This window comes from Canis lupus, chromosome 9, assembly GCF_048164855.1.
Source record: "Canis lupus baileyi chromosome 9, mCanLup2.hap1, whole genome shotgun sequence".
Classification (NCBI taxonomy): Eukaryota; Metazoa; Chordata; class Mammalia; order Carnivora; family Canidae; genus Canis; species Canis lupus.
The window spans coordinates 11,951,973-11,971,247 of record NC_132846.1 but is presented as its reverse complement, the minus strand read 5'-3'; the positions used below and the strand labels follow the sequence as shown (position 1 = coordinate 11,971,247).

General features: G+C 39.5%; 1 protein-coding gene across 9 annotated transcripts in view; it reads left to right on the top strand.

Moving 5' to 3' along the window:
* The first annotated feature begins 292 nt into the window (after positions 1 to 292).
* The window catches only part of HECTD1 (HECT domain E3 ubiquitin protein ligase 1), a 93,732-nt gene continuing 74,749 nt past the window's right edge, over positions 293 to 19,275 (top strand). For all 9 annotated transcript variants that reach the window (XM_072838136.1, XM_072838135.1, XM_072838133.1 and 6 more), the window contains exons 1-2: positions 293 to 624; positions 1,994 to 2,266. In XM_072838136.1, the coding sequence (XP_072694237.1) occupies positions 2,127 to 2,266 (140 nt within the window). In that variant the 5' untranslated portion in view covers positions 293 to 624; positions 1,994 to 2,126. The remainder of the gene's footprint in view (positions 625 to 1,993; positions 2,267 to 19,275) is intronic.

Below are 19,275 nucleotides of genomic sequence, written 5' to 3'. Positions count from 1 at the left end.
GGCCGCTGGGACCGCGAGTGCGACCGAAAAGCGACAGCTGACAAGGGAGTCCGAGGCCAGCAGGGCCAGAGCGTCCCGGGGGTGGCGGCCACGCGTCCGGCCGCCCGGCGCCCCAGGTTGGGCCGACTGCGCCGCCGGCTGCCGGCCTCCGGGTCTCCGCAGCGCCCCACGTGGCGGCCGCTGGGGTCGCCGCCGGGAGAGCCGATTTGCTCCGCCTCCGCCGAGCTCGGCTGCCCTCCGCAGCTGCCCCGCCCCGCTCCCGCCCCGCTCCCGCCCCGCTCCCGCCCGACCCTCCTCCCTTCCCCGTCCGGGATCGCGATGGACGCGGCCAGCCCCCGCCGCCGCCGGCAGCGCCGCGCGGGCCTCTGAGCTTCAGGCCTGAGGAGCCGCGTGCCGGGGACCGGACGTGCGCTGGCTGCCGCCGGTCGGGGGAACCTCTCGCTTCCCCGTCACCAGGTCCCCGCGGAGGAAGGGGAGGGACGAGGCGCGGCTTTTCCTGTGCCGCCTGCCCGGCTCGACCTGCGCGGCCTGCGGCTTCCTGGTAACTCGAGGGCCGCGGCCGGGCCTGGCTCTGCCCGCGGCCTGCGTGGAACTGGACCGGAGCGTTTGGGACGACCGGCTTGGGTACGAGCTTGAGGGCTGGGGGGGCGGGAGCGCCCTCGGCGGTGGCGGTGGGGAGGGCCCGGCCTGGGGCCGGGGCCGGGGCCGGGATGCCCAGCGGCGTGCGGGGAGCGAGACCCCGGCTGCGGGGGAGGTCGGCCGGGCAGCTGCGGGCTGACCCGCTTGGCCCCTTTGTTCCCCTCCCCCGGCCCTGCGGGCGGCGGGCCCCGGCTGGCTCGAGCCGGAGCCTGGTTTGCCTGAGCCGGAGCCCCCCTTGCCCTTGAGGAGGGCTCGCCTCCCGGTCGGGCCAGGGACGTGCCCCCGAGCCTCGGAGTTCCGGGCGCCGCTCCCGAGAGACCCGCCGCCCTGCTCGGCCCGGCGGCCTGCTCCGGGCTCCGAGGCTCGCTGCGTCCCCTCCAGAACTTCCCGGTCCTTAGACGCAGGTAGCTAACTTAGCAGGGTTTGGTGCCAGGAAACCCGAGCGCGGTGCCTGCGCCTCCCGGCGCGGGGCTCGACTGGGCCCGGAGTGTTGGCTCGTCCCTGCGGGTCGCCGCCGTTGGGTGCCCACCCGGGCCCGCGGCTGGATTCGCGCCCCTGCAGCTGGCTTACGTGGGATCCAGAGCTGCCCGCCGGGCCAGGCGCTCACCGGCGTTTGAAATGACTCGCCTCTTGGGGCTGCTGCTTTATTTTGTTTTTTATTTGTTTGGTTTTTAACCAACTGCTCCATTCTGTGGAGATGGAGAAAGAGGGCTGGAGATTGGCCTGTATCCTGATCCGTAAGGTGTTGGTCCATTGCACTTACTTTTAGCATTTTCTTTTTTTTTCTTTTTCTTTTTTTTTTTTTTTAACTTTTAAGAGTTGCCAAGACTGCCAGAATTCTTAACCAAGCCTTTGTTCCTGGATTTATCTTGTATCTAATTATTGTTTGTATGTGAACATCTTATAAGAAGCAGTAAAGTAAATTGGGAAGTAAGCAGAATTAGTGGAATTGGAGATAATTTTAAAGCAGAAACTTAATTTGGAGGGAGATTGGATCAAAGTGCTTAGAATCTCCTCAAAATACTGAATCTAACCCTTATCAGAAGATCAGTTTTAGGTGGAGGGGTGGGGGGAGGAGTTTGCTGGAAAAAAAAAAAAAAAGAACCTTTAGTAAGGTGTTCTTTGCCTTTTGGCACAGACGTTGGTGATAGCAGTAGTGGGACCTAAAGTTTGACTGTATTTGACAAAGACAGCTCTGGTTTCCAGTTAAGTAGCAACCTAATCAGCTTATACTCTAGTGCAAAACTGGTTTTTATTTGGTATGGTAAATGAATGTTAAATCGGAGGAATAAAGTTGAAAAACTGCATTAAAATATGCTCTCCAAACATACTTATGAGTCTTTTCTAATTCCAGGAGGACACCACGAACATTTGGTTCTAGCCGGTGTAAAAGAGAATTTTTTAGACCCACGCTGATCAGTCAAGGATATTTAAAGGACTTCTTCCTTTTACTTTTTTAATTTAAGCAAAGAGGCTTTTAAAAAACCATGGCAGATGTGGATCCTGATACATTGCTAGAATGGCTACAGATGGGACAGGGAGATGAAAGGGACATGCAACTAATAGCGCTTGAACAGCTATGCATGCTGCTTTTGATGTCTGACAACGTGGATCGTTGTTTTGAAACGTAAGTACATCCCTTCATCATCGTCTTTGGGGTTGCTGTGGTGACATGTTTTCAACCATTTGCTGACTTCAGTTTTTGTAGACTTTTCTCTAGTGAGTTTTAAATTTTTTTTTTTAAAGTTTCTGCAGTTCTGCTTGTACACTTTTCTGAGAAGTAAAAATTGGTAGATGAAGTAATTCCTGTAGTGATAATTGTGATGACACAGATATATGTTTGTTAAGTAAATAGGAATTAGGGAATATTAATTTTAACTTCTAAATTTCTTGATTCCTGTTCAAATTATTTTGTAAACTGAGAAAATACAAATACCTATTTCTGTACCAAGACATTAACTTGAAATAAACATGAAAATACAGAAAATGATGAACATAGTTTCCAACTACCCTTTCTTCGTGGGTATTAACTCATAGGAAGTTGTACTTAAAGCAAATGATTGCTTTGTAAATTTCAGTTTGGAAGGGTATAAATTGTGTTACTCATATAGTCTATTTTTGGAATAGTAGAAACATTCTGAAATTTGCAGAGTTTAAACAATTTTATTCAGAGGTTTCAATGTAGAATTTATTTGAAAATGTGAAAAAATTCATTACTAGATTGGCTATTAATGCTATGTTTTTCCTCTTATATGATACTTGCCCAGTTAGATTAACCATTCTGAATGCTGAACACATTTGGTTTTTACTGTTTATATTATTCGCAATTTTGAATTCCATTGTTAAGTAAATGAAAACTCAGATTTTCTATATTTGTCTTCATGCCGTTTTGAGGAGATTAGAAGATGTTTGAGATGTTGACTTAAAAATTTGTATAATTGAGTGAATTGGTGATGGGCACTGGGGGTTATTCTGTATGTTAGTAAATTGAACACCAATAAAAAATAAATTTAAAAAAAAATTTGTATAATTATTGGGTAGCCTGGGTGGCTCAGCGGTTTAGCGCCGCCTTTGGCCCAAGGTGTGATCCTGGAGACCCGGGATTGAGGCCCACTTCAGGCTCCCTGTATGGAGCCTGCTTCTTCCTCTGCCTGTGTCTCTGCCTCTCTCTGTCTCTCTCATTAATAAATAAAATCTTTTTTTTTTTTTTCATTTATTTATGACAGTCACACAGAGAGAGAGAGAGAGAGAGGCAGAGACATAGGCAGAGGGAGAAGCAGGCTCCATGCACCGGGAGCCTGACATGGGATTCGATCCCGGGTCTCCAGGATCGGGCCCTGGGCCAAAGGCAGGCGTTAAACCGCTGCGCCACCCAGGGATCCCCAATAAATAAAATCTTAAAAAAAAAAAAGTCTGTATAATTATCTTAATTTCTTTGAGGTGGCAGTAAAAGCTGTTATTACTAAATTGACAAAATATTTTTAACTGCCTTCATTTTTGAATGAATAATTAATGAATATGAATTAAGGTTGATTCTTAGTTGTAAGTCCCATTAAGACGATAAAAATCTTAGGATAAAAATTCTTACAAAGTTTCAGAATCACAATTTATTTTTTGTTTTTGTTTTCTTTCTAGATTTTATTTGAATTCAAATTAGTTAACATGTAATGTAGTATTAGTTTCAAGGGTAGAATTTAGTGATTCATCACTTGCCTGTAACACCCAGTGCTCATTACAAGTGTCCTCCTAAATGCCCATCATCTATTTACCCCATCCCCCCTCCCAAAATAAAAATTTATTAATGGCCCATTCATGTGAACTCGTTTTTGTTATTAACAAACTTTGAATGGATAATGATTTAGCCTCCCTGTTGACACTTAGTTTAGCAGGATTCATAGAAAAGTGAAGTAGATTTTTGAGTTTTCCTAGATTTCGTTAGAGGGTCTTTATTAACCTGAGAATTACTTACGCTTTTTTTAAAGGTTATACTTGCCAATCAAATTAATGATTGTTTTGTACTTCTATTAAGGACTAATGTATAGTAGAGTTATTTCTTTTTTTTTTTTAGTAGAGTTATTACTAATGGCATTTTAAAAGGTGTTACCGGGATCCCTGGGTGGCGCAGCGGTTTGGCGCCTGCCTTTGGCCCAGGGCGCGATCCTGGAGACCCAGGATCGAATCCCACATCGGGCTCCCAGTGCATGGAGCCTGCCTCTCCCTCTGCCTGTGTCTCTGCCTCTCTCTCTCTCTCTGTGTGTGTGTGTGACTATCATAAATAAATAAAAAAAAAAAAAAAAAAAAAAGTGTTACCATTATTAATACGATTTTAAAGGAAATTTTTAAAATAGCAAACATCCTTATATAAAATCCTACCATCCTAACATAACCATTATTCTTTCCATATTCCTTTCTAGGCTTATTTATATTTGATATAATGTAATTTTAAGAAAGATGAAATTAAAGTTAGATGTGACTTATATTTTTAATTTTAATTTACCAAGATAAAAAGACTATTTCAAATTGAAATGGTTACCTCTGTTTCATGTAGCATACCAGTAATTTGTCTACCAAAAAAATGGATGTTCAATTAAATTTCTGACAATTAAAAAAAATTCTTAGTTTGCTCTTTTATTCTATAGTCACATTTTCTTGTCACAAGAAAAATTGTTCTGATTCCTTTGAGCCAGAGAAGCAGCATGATTTGGTGGAAAGAATGGGCTGTGGCATCAGAGACCTAGTTCGGATTCTTGGATTCTTGGTCTGCTACGTGTAATTTAGCCTTTGAGAGCCTTAGTTTACTTTCTCTGTAAAATAGCAGTAGGTTCCTTGTGAGGATTAAAGGAAAGAATGTTTGTGAAAAGTGTTTTTGGGTAAAGTGGGCTACCCATTAATATTACATTTCTGATTTTGAATTTTGAGACTTTATTTTCTGAAACTGATTGATTTTGGAGAGTCTTTTTAAATTCTTTTCAACATTCAACAAACAGGGTGTAGGGGAAAAGCAAGATGATACGCGTGTTTTAACTATTGGTGAAAATCTCCCATACCAACTTGATTTCATAATATACTAGAAAATAGTCCTTAGTTATGTTGAATAAAGCAAAAGGTGTCTATGTTCAGATGTGTTTTTCCTTTATTAACTTGTATTAATAGTTCTATGTATTTAGTCAGGAAAGGCAGATGGTGTGGTAGAGTAAATGGCCTTGGGATGGGATAGATTTGGGTTTAGATTTTTGTGAAGATTGAAAGGGATAAATATATGTGAAATCTCTAGCATAGTGCTTTTCACATAATAGTTAAACCTTTTCCTTTGGCTTAGTATTACTCAAGGCTCTCCGTGTTTTGGAGTTTTGACAGTCTTTTTGAAGTTAAGGAATGTACGTTTTCTGTGAAGCTGTGCTGTCTCTTATTAATGCCTGAACTCTAGAAAATAAAATTCAAGTTCAAGGTTAGTTTTTGCTAAGTTCAAGCTTAGTTTTTGCTTTCATCAGTGATTATGTTAGTGAGTTCAATTTAATGTCATAAATTTATGAGTTAAATTAAGAGTTAAATTTAATGAGATACAAATGAGTTTGTGTTCATGTTAAAATAGATAATTATTGTACCTATTATAAATAGATAAATCCTGGGCACTTGCAGATTCTGCCTTCTATAACTTCAGATAGTGTAATTTAAAAGTTCTATTTTGTGGGTAGAATCTAAGATCTAGAAAATGGAAAATTAGGGATAGTACTTATAGGTACTAATATATAGTACTTATAGTAAGTATCGCTTTGAGAGAGAATCTTAAGCAGGCTCTATGCCCAGCATGGTGGGTCTCTGTCTCACAACCCTGAGATCATGAATCATGACCTCAGCCAAAATCAAGAGTGGATTGCTTAGCTGACTGAACCACCCAGGCACCTGAAGGCTCTTTAAAAAATTAAAAACAAAAAAACAAAACGGGATGCCTGGATGGCTTAGTGGTTGAGCTCAGGGCGTGATCTGGAGTCCCGGGATTGAGTCCCACATCAGGCTGACTGCATGGAGCCTGCTTTTCCCTCTGCCTGTGTCTCCTAAATGCCCATCATCTATTTACCCTATTTATGTGTCTCTGTCTCTGTCTCTCTCGGTGTCTCTCACGAATAAATAAATAAAATCTTTTTTAAAAAATTTAAAAATTAGCTATGAGGGCACAAAAAGGAGTACAGTGAATAGTCTCTCCTCCTATCTCCTGGCTAATCAGTTCAGAGGCAACCACCACTAATCATTTTTCTAGTGTATTCTTTGAGCAGTATCTCAAGGAAGAAGGTCTTGAGTCTGTATTCCAAAGTGGGCGAGTTGAACACAGTGATGAAAACTTCCTGTTGTATATTTATAATATAAGGTGAAAAACACCTACAATAGTGACAAGGCTTTTAACCTTTTAAAGATTTTGAAGATTTTATTTATTTGAAAGAGAGAGGGAAAACATGAGTCAAGGGAGGAGCAAAGGGAGATGGGGAAACAGACTCCCTGTTGAGTGCTGAGCCCTACTCAATGGTAGATCCCAGGACCCTGAGACCGCGACCTGAGCCAAAGTCAGAGAGTGAATTGATTGAGCCACTCAAGTGTCCCTAACCTTTTAAATTGTTTTCCTACTTTATGTCAAGTGTTAGAGATATGGTGATGACCAAAACAGGATACAGTCTCTTACTCTTAAAGGTGTCTAGTAGTCGATAGAGAAGGCGGATTTATAGAAATAAAATTGCAGTTATAAACTGTGATGTCAAGAGTGCAATGAAGGAAAAGATTAGGGTGCTATGACAGTATGTAGAAGGGACATAACCTGGAGGAGTAAGGGTATTCCTAGTGGCCTTCTCTGAAGACTAGTTTTTACTAAAGATATGAGGGAAGTGTAAGAGTTTATGGGATGAAGCATGAAGAGGAGGGAAGGGTGTTCAAATAAGGAAGCAATGTGTGAAGATTTGGTGGGATAAGTATGGCATGATTGAGGAACTTGGAGAAAACTAGTGTTAGTGGGACAAGGAAAGTTGGCTGGAGTGCTAGTAGAAGGTAGGGGCCAGATGGGATGGAGTCTTTTGTATATGGTAAGTAAAGTTTTTTGTTTTATCTTAAGAGCAATGCAAAGGCAATGAAATACTGCAAAAGAATGACTGATGTGATTACATTTGTCTTTCAAAAAGATTACCTGCTCTTTTTTTTTTTTTTAAGATTTTATTTATTCCTTCATGAGAGAAAGAGAGAGAGAGAGACACACACACACACACACACACACACAGGCAGAGGGAGAAGCAGGCTCCATGCAGGGAGCCCGACGTGGGATTCGATCCTGGGGCTCCAGGATCACACCCTGGGCGCCAAACCAAACCGCTGAGCCACCGGGGCTGCCCCATTACCTGCTTTTGAGAATAGAATAGATGCTTAGATAAGACAAAAGAACAAATTCTTCTAGACTTGGTAGATTATGGCCTAGAGAGAGAGGTTTGTAGTAATAGAAGTAGGAAGAAGTGGGTAGATATGAGAAAGATTTAGGAAGTAAAATAGAATTTGTTGAGATATGAGAGTAGTGAGAAAGGAAGTATCATGGATTACTCAGGTTACAATGGATGATGATGCCATTCAGTGAGAGAATACTGGAAGAATTTTGAGGGGCTGAGATCATGAGTTTGGATTTGACTGGATTCTCATTTCTGCCTCTGGATTCAGTCTGTTGCATTATGTTTTGGTAGAAATACATGAAAAAAGATTATCCTCCATAGATGTAGTTGGAAAAGGGAGGAATGTTGTGATGATTTTTTTAACATAATTATGGATATTCTTTGATACCATACCAAAACTAGACAAGTGATAGTTTCTTTTTTTTTTTATTTTTTTTTATTTAAAGATTTTATTTATTTATTCATGAGAATACACAGAGAGGAGAGAGAGAGGCATTGACATAGGCAGAGGGAGAAGCAGGCTCCATGCAGGGAGCCTGACGTGGGACTCAATCCCAAGTCTCCAGGATCAGGCCCTTGGCTGAAGGTGGCACTAAACTGCTGAGCCCCCCAGGCGGCCCCACAAGTGATAGTTTCTTAAAAGTTACTTATAATGTGGATTCTGAGTCCTATCAATGAGCTTTTTGTATTCTGCTAACATAAAATTTATTGGTCTCTCTTGTACATGGAATGGATTTTTTTGTCTACGGCTGTAGCACCCTGAACACACCTGATCTCGTCTGGAATGGATTTTTTTTTTTTTTACCCGTGTTTAAGCTTGTAAAATTGTGTGCTGGTTATGGATTTACTGAATTATACAGATATTCCAAATGTTGACATATGTCACTGTATAGTATCACAAACTCGCATTTGTTTAATATGAATACTGATGTCATCAGAAAAGTTTCGGTATTGGGAAGCTGTCTAGCTCATGGTGGCAGATACAAGTTTTCCAAAATTGTCATTTTTGCTTGAAAGTTTTAGTGTTATCTTTGGCAATAAATACTGTTGGTTGTTTTCCTTGAAGTGGAAGGCTTCGTTAAATTTTGAGAAAACGTTTGCCACATTTCCAAGTCTGAATAATCACAGTTTGCCTGAAGTTCTTTCAAGTAAAAATGGTGTTGCGTGGAAAAAAACTGTCTGGTTCAGTTCTCCAACAGTTATACAAATGCTTTCACTTGACACAACCATCATTCTTCAGGATGCAGAAGTGCTTTATATTTACTTCTATTTCCTGAGGTAGGATATCTAAAAGATAAGTATTCAAGGGTTGCAATTCAGTAAAATTAAAAATTTTTCCCTTCATGAAGGTTATTCTGTAATTCTGTAGTGAAACTGCCCCTCTAATGCCAGAGCTCCACAGTGAAGAATACAGCTAGTAGTTAGTATAGTGCCCTTGCCTTGATTCATGCTGAAACACCAGCAGTTTCACCCACTATTGCTTTTGCATCATTAGTGTACATGTCAACACAGGAAGAAAGTGATTCAAAAAGAGAAAGGACAATTGTGCTGAATTGTGGTGAGAGGTCAAGTAGGGTGAAGACTGAAAATGTCCTTTAGATTTAGCTACATTCTCAAGGACCTTGATCTTAATGAGAGTGGAGTGGAGTGGTGGTGAGGGGCAGATTTGAATGGGTGCAGGAGTATGAAGAAATAGAGCCAGAGAGTGTGGAAAACTTTTTCAAGAAGTTGGATTGGAATGGGGGTGTGGGGATTTTGTCTTTTAAAGGTCAAAGAGATAGGCGAGAGAATATCCATAGTGTTTAGGATTCTGAGAAACTGGGAGAAAATTGGCTTCTGTTAAGACCAGTGCTTTCTAAACTTCAGTGTGCAAGATGCAGATCACCTGGGGATCTTGTTAAGCTGCAAATTATGATTCAGTTGGTCTGGTGTGCTGATAGTCTGTTTTCCTAGTATGCTACCTGATAATGTTGAAGCTGTGGTCAGAAAATCTTGTTAAGGAGCAAAGCTCTGATCTACTGGTGGAAAGATAGGTTTTAGGTAGTGTGTTCCTTGTAAAACAGGGAAGACGTAGAGATTAGATGTAGATGTTTTAGGTTTGTTGGTGACCTCTATTTTCTCCCTGAAGCAGGAGATTGAAAAGAATGATAATATCTCCGACTGGTATGGGGAAATTACTATGCCCCTAATGTGCTAATAGCTTCATAAAAAATATCCCTGTCTCCAAGCTAACAATAACCAGAGTCATACTTTAAAATATATATTTTTTAAAGACTTTATTTATTCATGAAAGACACACACACAGAGAGGCAGAGACATAGGCAGAGGGAGAAACAGGCTCTATGCAGGGAGCCCGATAGATGGAACCCCATCCCGGGGACTCGGGGATCACGCCCTGAGCCAAAAGCAGAATGCTCAACCGTTGAGCCACCCAGTCATATTAAAAAATATGCCTTAAAATATTTTTCATGGTCTTTTCCCCTCAGTTTTATGGAGGAATAAATAGTCTTAAAATAATTATTTGACTATACCACTCCATTTTACAAAATCTTTGGGTCTTATCTCTCTCTAGTAGATAAGATTCAAATACCTTCAAAGACTTCTGCATTCTCATAGTACTACTAGTTACCTAATACTTTTGTTTTTCTTTTTTCTTTTTTTAAAATTTATTTGAGAGAGAGACAGAGAGTGAGCACATGAATGTGGGGAGGGGCAGAGGGAGAAGCAGACTCCCTCAGCAGGGAGCCTGACATGGCACTATACTAGGGCCCTGGGATCATGACCTGAGACCAAAGCATATGCTTAACCTACTGAGCCACCCAGGTGCCCCTCTCTTTTTTATTTTATTTTGTTTTGTTTTGTTTTGTTTTGTTTTTTAATTTTTATTTTAAAAAATATTTGAGAGAGAGCGAGCATTCTTCCTTGGATAGAGAATGTTCATTATTTCAAATACATATAATCCTAAAAAGTTAAATAAGCAATTTCTGTTTACAGAGATCAGCTGTTGATGTACTTCTTTTCAGTGGACAGCAGAAAGAAGTGCTAGAAGATAAGGACCATTCTCTGTAAGGGGGCTCATAGATAATGATCTTCAGTGAGCTTTCATTAAGTTTACCAAAGTGTCTGTCACCTTAAACTACGAAAAAAAAACCCTAAAACAACAAACCCACTCTTCTTCTTTGTAGCTATAAATAATGTATGCTTTGCATACTTGTTGACTGTGTCATTAGGCCTTTGAGTTCCTTAGAGCCCAGCACTGACTTAATCATTTTTATATCCTACCGTCCAATACCTAACACAGTACTTGGCATAAAAAGACATTCAGTAGATACTTGTTGAATGAATTGCAGTCAGATTTATGTGTGTGTTTTAATTGGAGAAAAGCAAGTCTACATATTGGAATTTTACTCCCTTTTTTGTTGAGAGGGAAGGCCATAATTTTCAACTGCTGTGATGGGAGTTATTTTTAGGTAAGCAATACAGAGAGAGTCAAGGCTGGGAGCAGGAACAAAAATAAAAGATGAAATGGATCAAAAGATGTTTTTTATTATCTTTATGAAACCAAATTTATTAGACTTTTGCAGTTAAAATTTTTAGTTCTTTAATAAAGGAAATGCCCAATTTATAGACCATATTCAGTAAAATATTGCCACTTTAGATAACTTCCTTTATTTAAAAAAGGTTAAATTTTATATTGTAAATCTTCAAAAAGCCCAAGTCTAAGTGATATATGGTCTGGAAAAAAAGAATGATAGTTAGAGTATAAAAACTATTACAATTCCCAATAGAAATTATTTCTCTTTGAAACTTCATGAAACTTTTTGGTACTTGTTTTAAGTTACTTATCGCTGCTTTCATCAGGGAAAGATTCTGATATTGCAGGTAGCATTTTGGAAACCATTGCTTAAATTTAAATTCATCGGAAGTTTCTTCTTAATCTCATTTGTGTTGTTGACTGACAGTTCCATATAGGAGTAATCTTAATATTTCCTGATTAGGCTACTTTTAGGTCTATAAAGTAGGTACTAGGTCTATAAATTTAGGTACTAGGTTTACTTATATAAAAATATAAAAATAATTTCTACCCATAATGTTAACAAGTAACTCTTTAATTATTAATAAAATTTTGTGCCATGGATGTATACTTTTAGCATTATTCAGAGAGGGCTGTGATTATGGTATGTGTGATGTTTGTTTTTTTCTTAAATTTATTTAAATTACACACAGTAAAGTTCTGAGTCTTGACAAATGCAGTTATGTAACCACCACCAAAATTGAAATTTAGCACAATTCTATCATCCTGAAACATTCCCTAGAGCTGTCCCTTTGAAGTTACTCCTTCCCCAGTTCCAGTGCTCGACAACTAGCAGTCTGTTCTCTGATACTATAGTTTTGACTTTACCAAACTGTTGTTGAATCTCATATACATTGTATGGTGTTTTGAGTCTGGCTTAAATGTACTGTATTGCATTTGAGAGTCATCTAGGTTGCTGTGGGTATAATAGTTCTTACCTTTTAATTGCTGTGTAGTACCATTTTATGGATGTACCCCACAGATGGTTCTTCCACTTTTTTTTTTTTTTTTTTTTAATATTCTGTTTCTTTATTTGAGAGACAGAGAGACAGAAATAGAGCAGGAGCAGAAAGGAGAGGGAAAAACAGGCTCCCCGCTGGGCAGGGAGCCCAATACAGAGCTTGATTCTAGGACGCTGGGGTCGTGACCAGAGCCAAAGGCAGATGATTAACCAACTGAGCCACCCAGTCGCCCCTCCATTTACTTCTTGAAGGACATTTGGGTTTTTCTAGTTTTGGTGATTATGACCAAAGCTGTTATAACCATTAGTGATAAAGATTTCTGTGTAAATAGTATTTTCGTTTCTTCTGCAATTGTTAGAGAAATATCTGACAAGATGTAGAAATTGGCAAACTGATTTCAGAATTTATATGGAAATGCAAAAGACTAGCCAAAACAACTTAAGTTAGGAGACTAATAATACTGTATTTAAATTCCTGTTATATAGCTATAGTAATCAAAACAGTGTGGTATTGATGTGAAGGAAAATAGATCGATGAAATAGAACATAGTTCAGAAATAGACTCACAGAGATACCTTATTTTAACAAAGATGAAAAGGCAATTCAGTGGAAAAAGATAGTATTTTTTTTATGGTGCTGGAACAATTGCAATTGGAATTGTTCCAGTTGTTCCAATTTATCCATATGGAAAAAAGAAAAAAATGAACTGTGATTCATACCTTACACTGTATACAAAAATAAAATTAAAATGAATCGTAGACCTAAGTGTAAAACCTAAAACTATAGAACCTCTAGAAGAAAACATGGGAGATATCCTTTGTGACCCTAGGTTAGGCAAATATTTCTTAAGAGATAAACACCAAAAACATAATCCATAAGAGAATAAATTGATATGTTTGAGGGTTTTTATAACCAATTCTTTGTAGAGGACTGCTTAGGTTACTTATTTCTTTCTGAGTGCATATTTATTTATTTATTTAAAGATTTTATTCATTCGTTCATGAGAGACACACAGAGAAAGAGAGAGGCACAGACATAGGCAGAGGGAGAAGCAGGCTCCGTGCAGGGAGCCGGATGCAGGACTCTAGGATCACGCCCTAGGCTGAAGGCAGGCACTAAACCACTGAGCCACCCAGGTGTCCCCTGAGTGATTTTAGTAGTATGTCTTTCAAGGAATTGGTCTACCAATTCTAATGTGAATTAGAATTTATCAGCATAGAGTCATTTGTAATGTTCCTTTTTCTCCTTTGTGTGTTTTGTAGTGTTCTATTTTAACTTACCTGTTGGTGTTTGGCTCTCTTTATATTTTTTTGATGGTTGCTCTGGGAATTGCAATTAACTAAGAGTTAGTATTTTACCATTGAAAGTAAAATGAAGAAGCCTTACAACTATGGAGATCCCTTTATCCTTTATAATTTTTATGTATCTTAAATCTACATAAATTGAAAATCTGAAGATACAATCTTAAAATTTTTACTTTCAAAAGTCAGTTTAATAGGAGAAAAAAATCTATTATATTTACCTACATATTTATTAGTTCTGTTGCTCTTCTTTCATTGCTGAAGTTGCATGTATATCTCTGGTATCATTTTCTTTAACTTTGAAGAACTTTCTCTAACAATTCTTTTTCTTTTCTTTCTTCTTTTCTTTTTTTTTTCCTTTCTTTCTGATATTTTTTATTGGGCCATTGGGTGGCTCAGTCAGCTAATAAGTTTCTGCCTTCAGCTCATGTCATGATCCCAGTGTCCTGGGGTTGAGCCCCATTTAAGGCTCCTCGCTCAGTGGGGAGTCTGCTTCTCCCGCCCCCTCTGCAGTTCCCCTTGCTTGGCTCTTTTTCTCTTTCTCAAATAAATAAAATCTTTAAAAAATTAAAAAATAAAGATTTATTTGTTTATTTGAAAGAGAGAAAGAGAGCAAAAGGGCGGTGCAGAGGGAGAAGGAGAAGTTGATGCCCTGCTGAGCAGGGAGCCCAAAGCAGGGCTCCATCCCAGGGCCTTGGGATCATGACCTGAACTGAAGGTAGATGGTTAACCAACTGAGCCACCCAGGGACTACCTCAAGGTAGGTTCCACACCCAGTGTGGAGCCCAACATGGGCTCAGGACCCATAAACTCTGGACCCAGAGATCAAGACCTGAGCTGAGATCAAGAGTTGGATGTTTAACCTGCTGAGCCACCCAGGCGCCCCTCTTTAGCAAAACTTTCAAGGATGTCTGCTGGTGATTAATTTCTTAGTTTTCCTTCATCTGAGAATGTCTTTATTTTGCTGGATATAAAATTCTGGGGTGACAGTTCTTTTCACCATTTTAAAGATATTATTCCACACTTTTCTGGTCTTTATGATTTCTGATGAGAAAATGGCATTTATACTGAACTTTGTTTCTTTGTGTTGCATTTCCTCTTGTGCTTCTAAGGTTTTTTTTAAAAATTTACCTTTGGTTTTTTTGCTGTTTGATTATGATTTGTCGCTGCATGGTTGTCTTTGAATTTATCTTATTTGAAGTTTGCTTAGCTCCTTGAATATGTCTTTTACCAAATTTGGGGAATTTCTTCATCAAATCTATTTTCTACAGCCATTTTTTTTTCTCCTTTCCTTCTGGGACTCCATTGACACAAACGTTACACTTTTTGATGTGTTCTCTCAGATTCTTAACACGATTTCCTTTTTTTCTCCTAGTCTTCTCACTCTGTATTCTTCTGATTGAATAATTTTTATTACCTGTTTAAGTTCACTATGTTTTATGGCTTTTGAGCCCATCTTGTAAGGTTTTCCCTCTACTCACAAACTATTTTTTATTTCTACAACTCATTTGATTCTTTTTCTATTTCTCTTTTGTAAACTTCTGTTTCCATTCATTTACCTTATGGAGTATAGTTACAATAGCTGATTGAGAATCCTCTCTGATAAGTTTATATTATTTTTCTCTTTTCATTTATTGACTGCCTTTTTTTTTCCCCTAGTAGACTCCCATGTGTAGTGTGGAGTCAAATGCGGGGCTTGAACTCATGACCCTGAGATTAGGACCCGAGCAGAGATTAAGAGTTAGACACTCAACCGACTGAGCCACCCATCCTAACTCCTTTTCTTGAGTTGGATAGATCAGATTGTACTGATTCTTTGTGTTTTAAGTTTTTTAAGGCTCCATGCCCAATGTGTGGCTTGAACTCATGACCCTGCGATTGAGAGTCACATGCTCTACTGACTGAGCCAGCCAGGCCCCCCTGTTTCAAGTTATTTTGGATTTTATCTTAAATATTTGGGGTATTGTGAGAGTCTGGGTTTTATCAAAATCCTCTGGAGATAATGTTGATTTTGTTTTGTGTTAGCATGTAGTCAATCTGGTTATTTAGATTGCAAGTTCTGTCTTGCCCTCTGTGGGTAATGGTTCTATTGTTAGTGATTTATAGCTTTTGTTATGGTGTTTGGGTCTACTCTGTACATAATTCATTCAGAGTATAATCTGGGACTTGGGTGGTGGATTATATTTGTCATATACATATTCATTTGTCAGAGTCTTTGCTGCTCTTCTTTAGCTCTGTCCTCCACAGTGCAGTTTGGAGGCCTGCTTAGGATTTGTGTCGGGGATCTTTTTTTTGCTTTCTTTTCTAAGATTTCCCCTGTATCTTTTGGCTACCTGTAGCTCTTTTTACTAGTATTCTAGCTAGGAAACTGAGGCTCTCTTGATGTTATAACTATACTTCTTCCCAACCCCCTCCACACTCTTCTTTGCCCTTGTGCTGGGACTAGACTAGACTAGACTTCCCCCATATTGAAAGTAGTGAAAGAAACAGAGAAGATAATAGGATTCCTCTTATGCTCTTTTGACCACAGGGGCTCCCTTTTCTTAGTTGCCAGTTCTCTCCAGGGCCTTAGATGCTTATGCCATCTCCACTGCACTGTGCATGTCACTCAGGGTTTTAGTAAGAGGCTTAACTCAGGATAGCCTTGGGGCCAGGCAGGGAAGAAGAAGCCTCAGGAATTTCTTCCCACACACTCTGACTCACAGAGACCCTCTTTCTTGGTTCTGAGTTTGTGGTCTGTGTTCTTGCTATGTGACATTTGGGGACTTGACCCACAAGGGGTCAAATCAGAAGAGAAGAGAGGAGAAAAGCCCCTGAAACTCACTTCCATCATGGGTCCTTAAAATTTAAGTTTGGACTTCTTCCCCTAATCCATCTGCTGTGTACTTTTCAGAGTCCTCAGATAGTTGCTTTTCCTGTTTTGTCCAAGGTTCTTGGTTGTACTCATTAGGAGAAATAGGCTATAATAAGTTTGTTGTAGTTAACTTGCCCCAAACTTTAAATTTATTATCTGGGAATTACAAAATATGCTTGTTACAGAAATTTGGAAAATTCAAAAAATCTAGTTTTCTTCTCTGCATATTTTAACATGATGAATACCATAAGGAATGTGATTTTTTTCTTTTACCTAATATTTCTATTAAACAATATTTGTATCATCTGTTTTTAGTAAGTACCTGCATAATCTCTATGGATATGTCATATACTAAATCATGCCCTTGTTAGATATATAGTTTTTGTCACTGTGACCATCTTTGTATATACACTTTTGCCTGATAACTTTCTTTGAATTCTTCATAATTCATATAAGAGGAAATCAAAGTTTCCTTAAGTTTTAAATAACATTTAATTATTTCTTTTTTAAAATATTTTATTTATTTGAGAGAAAGAGAGTATGCATGTGCCCAAGCAAGGGGAGGGGCAGAAGGAGAGGGAGAAACCAACTCCCCACTGACCAGGACCCTGAGATCATGACCTGAGCCGAAGGCAAACGTTTAACTGACTGAGCCAGCTAGGCATCCCAAATATTCAATTATTTTTTGAAGTCTGGCCCAACGTGTTTGTATATAATTATCTTTTTAGAACTATCTTCAAAATGGTACTTCTTTTGGTAGAGGACCTTATGGCTTTTGGTTGTTTTGAACTTTAGAGTTCATTGTAAGAAAATCTAATTGAAGATAATGTTATAAGTTTTCAGTCCTTGGAGGAATGAATGAGTAGGTTAGTAAATTTTTATTTTTTAAGAGAAAATGGAATGGAGATTTTAAAATAACGTTAATATATGCCCACTGTGGTTTTGTATCTGCCTCAAGTATGTATTCATATAGAAATAAGGTCCATATTAGAAATGCAGAAGTAAAATATGAATGATTGAATTTATTTTGGGATAAATTTTTTGTGATTCTAAGTAGAGACTGTATCCTCAAGTGTTTGTATGCAGGTGTATACACCATACAGCTTTAGGTTCTTTTGTATTTTCTTTTTTTTTTTTTTTTAAAGGTTTTATTTATTTATTCATGAGGGACACAGAGAAAGAGAGGCAGAGACACAGAGGGAGAAGCAGGCTCCATGCAGGGAGCCCGATGTGGGACTCGATCCCGGGACTCCAGTATCACGACCTGAGCCAGAGGCAGGCGCTAAACCGCTGAGCCACCCAGGGATCCCCTTTTTTGTATTTGCTTGATAAGGGTTTGAGTAATTCTGTGTTTAACTTTACGAGTTTATTAATTTTGAGGTGCCTGAGTGGCTCATTTGGTTAAGTGCTGTTTGCAGCTCAGGTCATGATCGCAGGGGCTGGAATCAAGCCCTGTGTCCAGCTCTCTGCTCAGTGTAGAGCCTGTCTCTCCCTCTTCTTCTGCCTACTGCACCCCCTGCTTGTGCTCTCTCTGTCTCTCTCTGTCAAAGAAAAAAAAAATCTTGAAAATGCTTCTGGGATTATACTTTTTGTTTGTTTCAACTTATTTTTTTTTAAAGATTTTATTTATTTATTCATGAGAGACACAGAGAGAGAGAGGCAGAGACACAGGCAGAGGGAGAAGCAGGCTCCATGCAGTGAACCCAGTGTGGGACTTGATCCCAGGACTCTAGGATTATGCCCTGGGCCGAAAGCAGGCACTAAACCACTGAGCCACCTAGGGATCCCCTCAACTTATTTTCTATTATTTATTTTTTGATAGAATGTATGTGCTGGAGGCTGGGATGGAGAGAAGGAGAAAGAGAATCTTAAGCAGGATCCACACCCATCGCCCCCTATAAGGGCCTTGATCTCTCAATCCTGAGATGATGACCTGAGCCGAAATCAAGTCATATGCTCAACCAACTCAACTACCCAGGCATCCTCCCATATATTCTGTTTCATGTGACATTGACACGCATTCCCATTGAGAGGGCCTCTTTTTCCCACTGCTTGAATCTGGCCAGCTTTATGAGTATAGTAAAAGTGACTGCTGTGTGGCTTCTAAAGCTGAGCCAACAAAAGTTTCTACTGGATTCTCTTGGGACTCTGGCTTTTTGCAACACAACCACCATACTGTGAAGAAGGCCAAGTAGCCACATCACAAGACTAATAGGTGTTCCTATTAACAAACTGAGGAGAGGTCCCAACTAAAAGCCAACAAATAGTATCCTATAATTTGCTTATTTCTTTAATTAATAATGCTGTGACCACCTTCCCACATTAATATAAATAAACCTAGGTCAATGTTTCTAATGTCAACATAACATCCAATATAGTGAATAGCCATACATTATTCACCATTGGTTTCCAGTTTTTTACTACTTGAAATAGTGTTGAACAATCTTGAAGGTATATATTTACATGCCTGTACCAGTACAGCTGACCCTTGAGCAACATGGGTTTGAACTGTACAGGTCCACTTACACATGGAATTTTTATTTTTTTAATAAGTACTATACAGTAACTGTTTATTCTGTGGTAAGCCTTCTGGTTAACAGGAGGCTATAGGTAGTTAACTTTCTGGGGAGTCAAAAGCTATACACAGATTTCTGATTGCAAGCGGACTTGGGTAATGGGGAGGTCAATGACCCTAACCCCCATGTTGTTCAAGGGTCAACTGTATTTAGGAAGAGAAGATTCTCAGAAGTGTTTCTGTTTGTCTTTAGTTTGATGGATATTATTGAACTTATTTGGCTTCTTTTTTTTTTTTTTTTTTTAAGATTTTATTTATTTGAGAGAGCTCGCACAAGTGGAGGGGAGGGGCAGGGGGACAAGCATACTTCCCACTGAGCATGGAGCCCAATGCAGGGCTTAATCCTAGGACTCCAAGACCATGGCCCAAGCCAAAGGCAGATGCTTAACTGACTGAACCACCCCGATGGCTCCCTGACTTGACATCTAAAAAAGCTTTACCAATATATAAT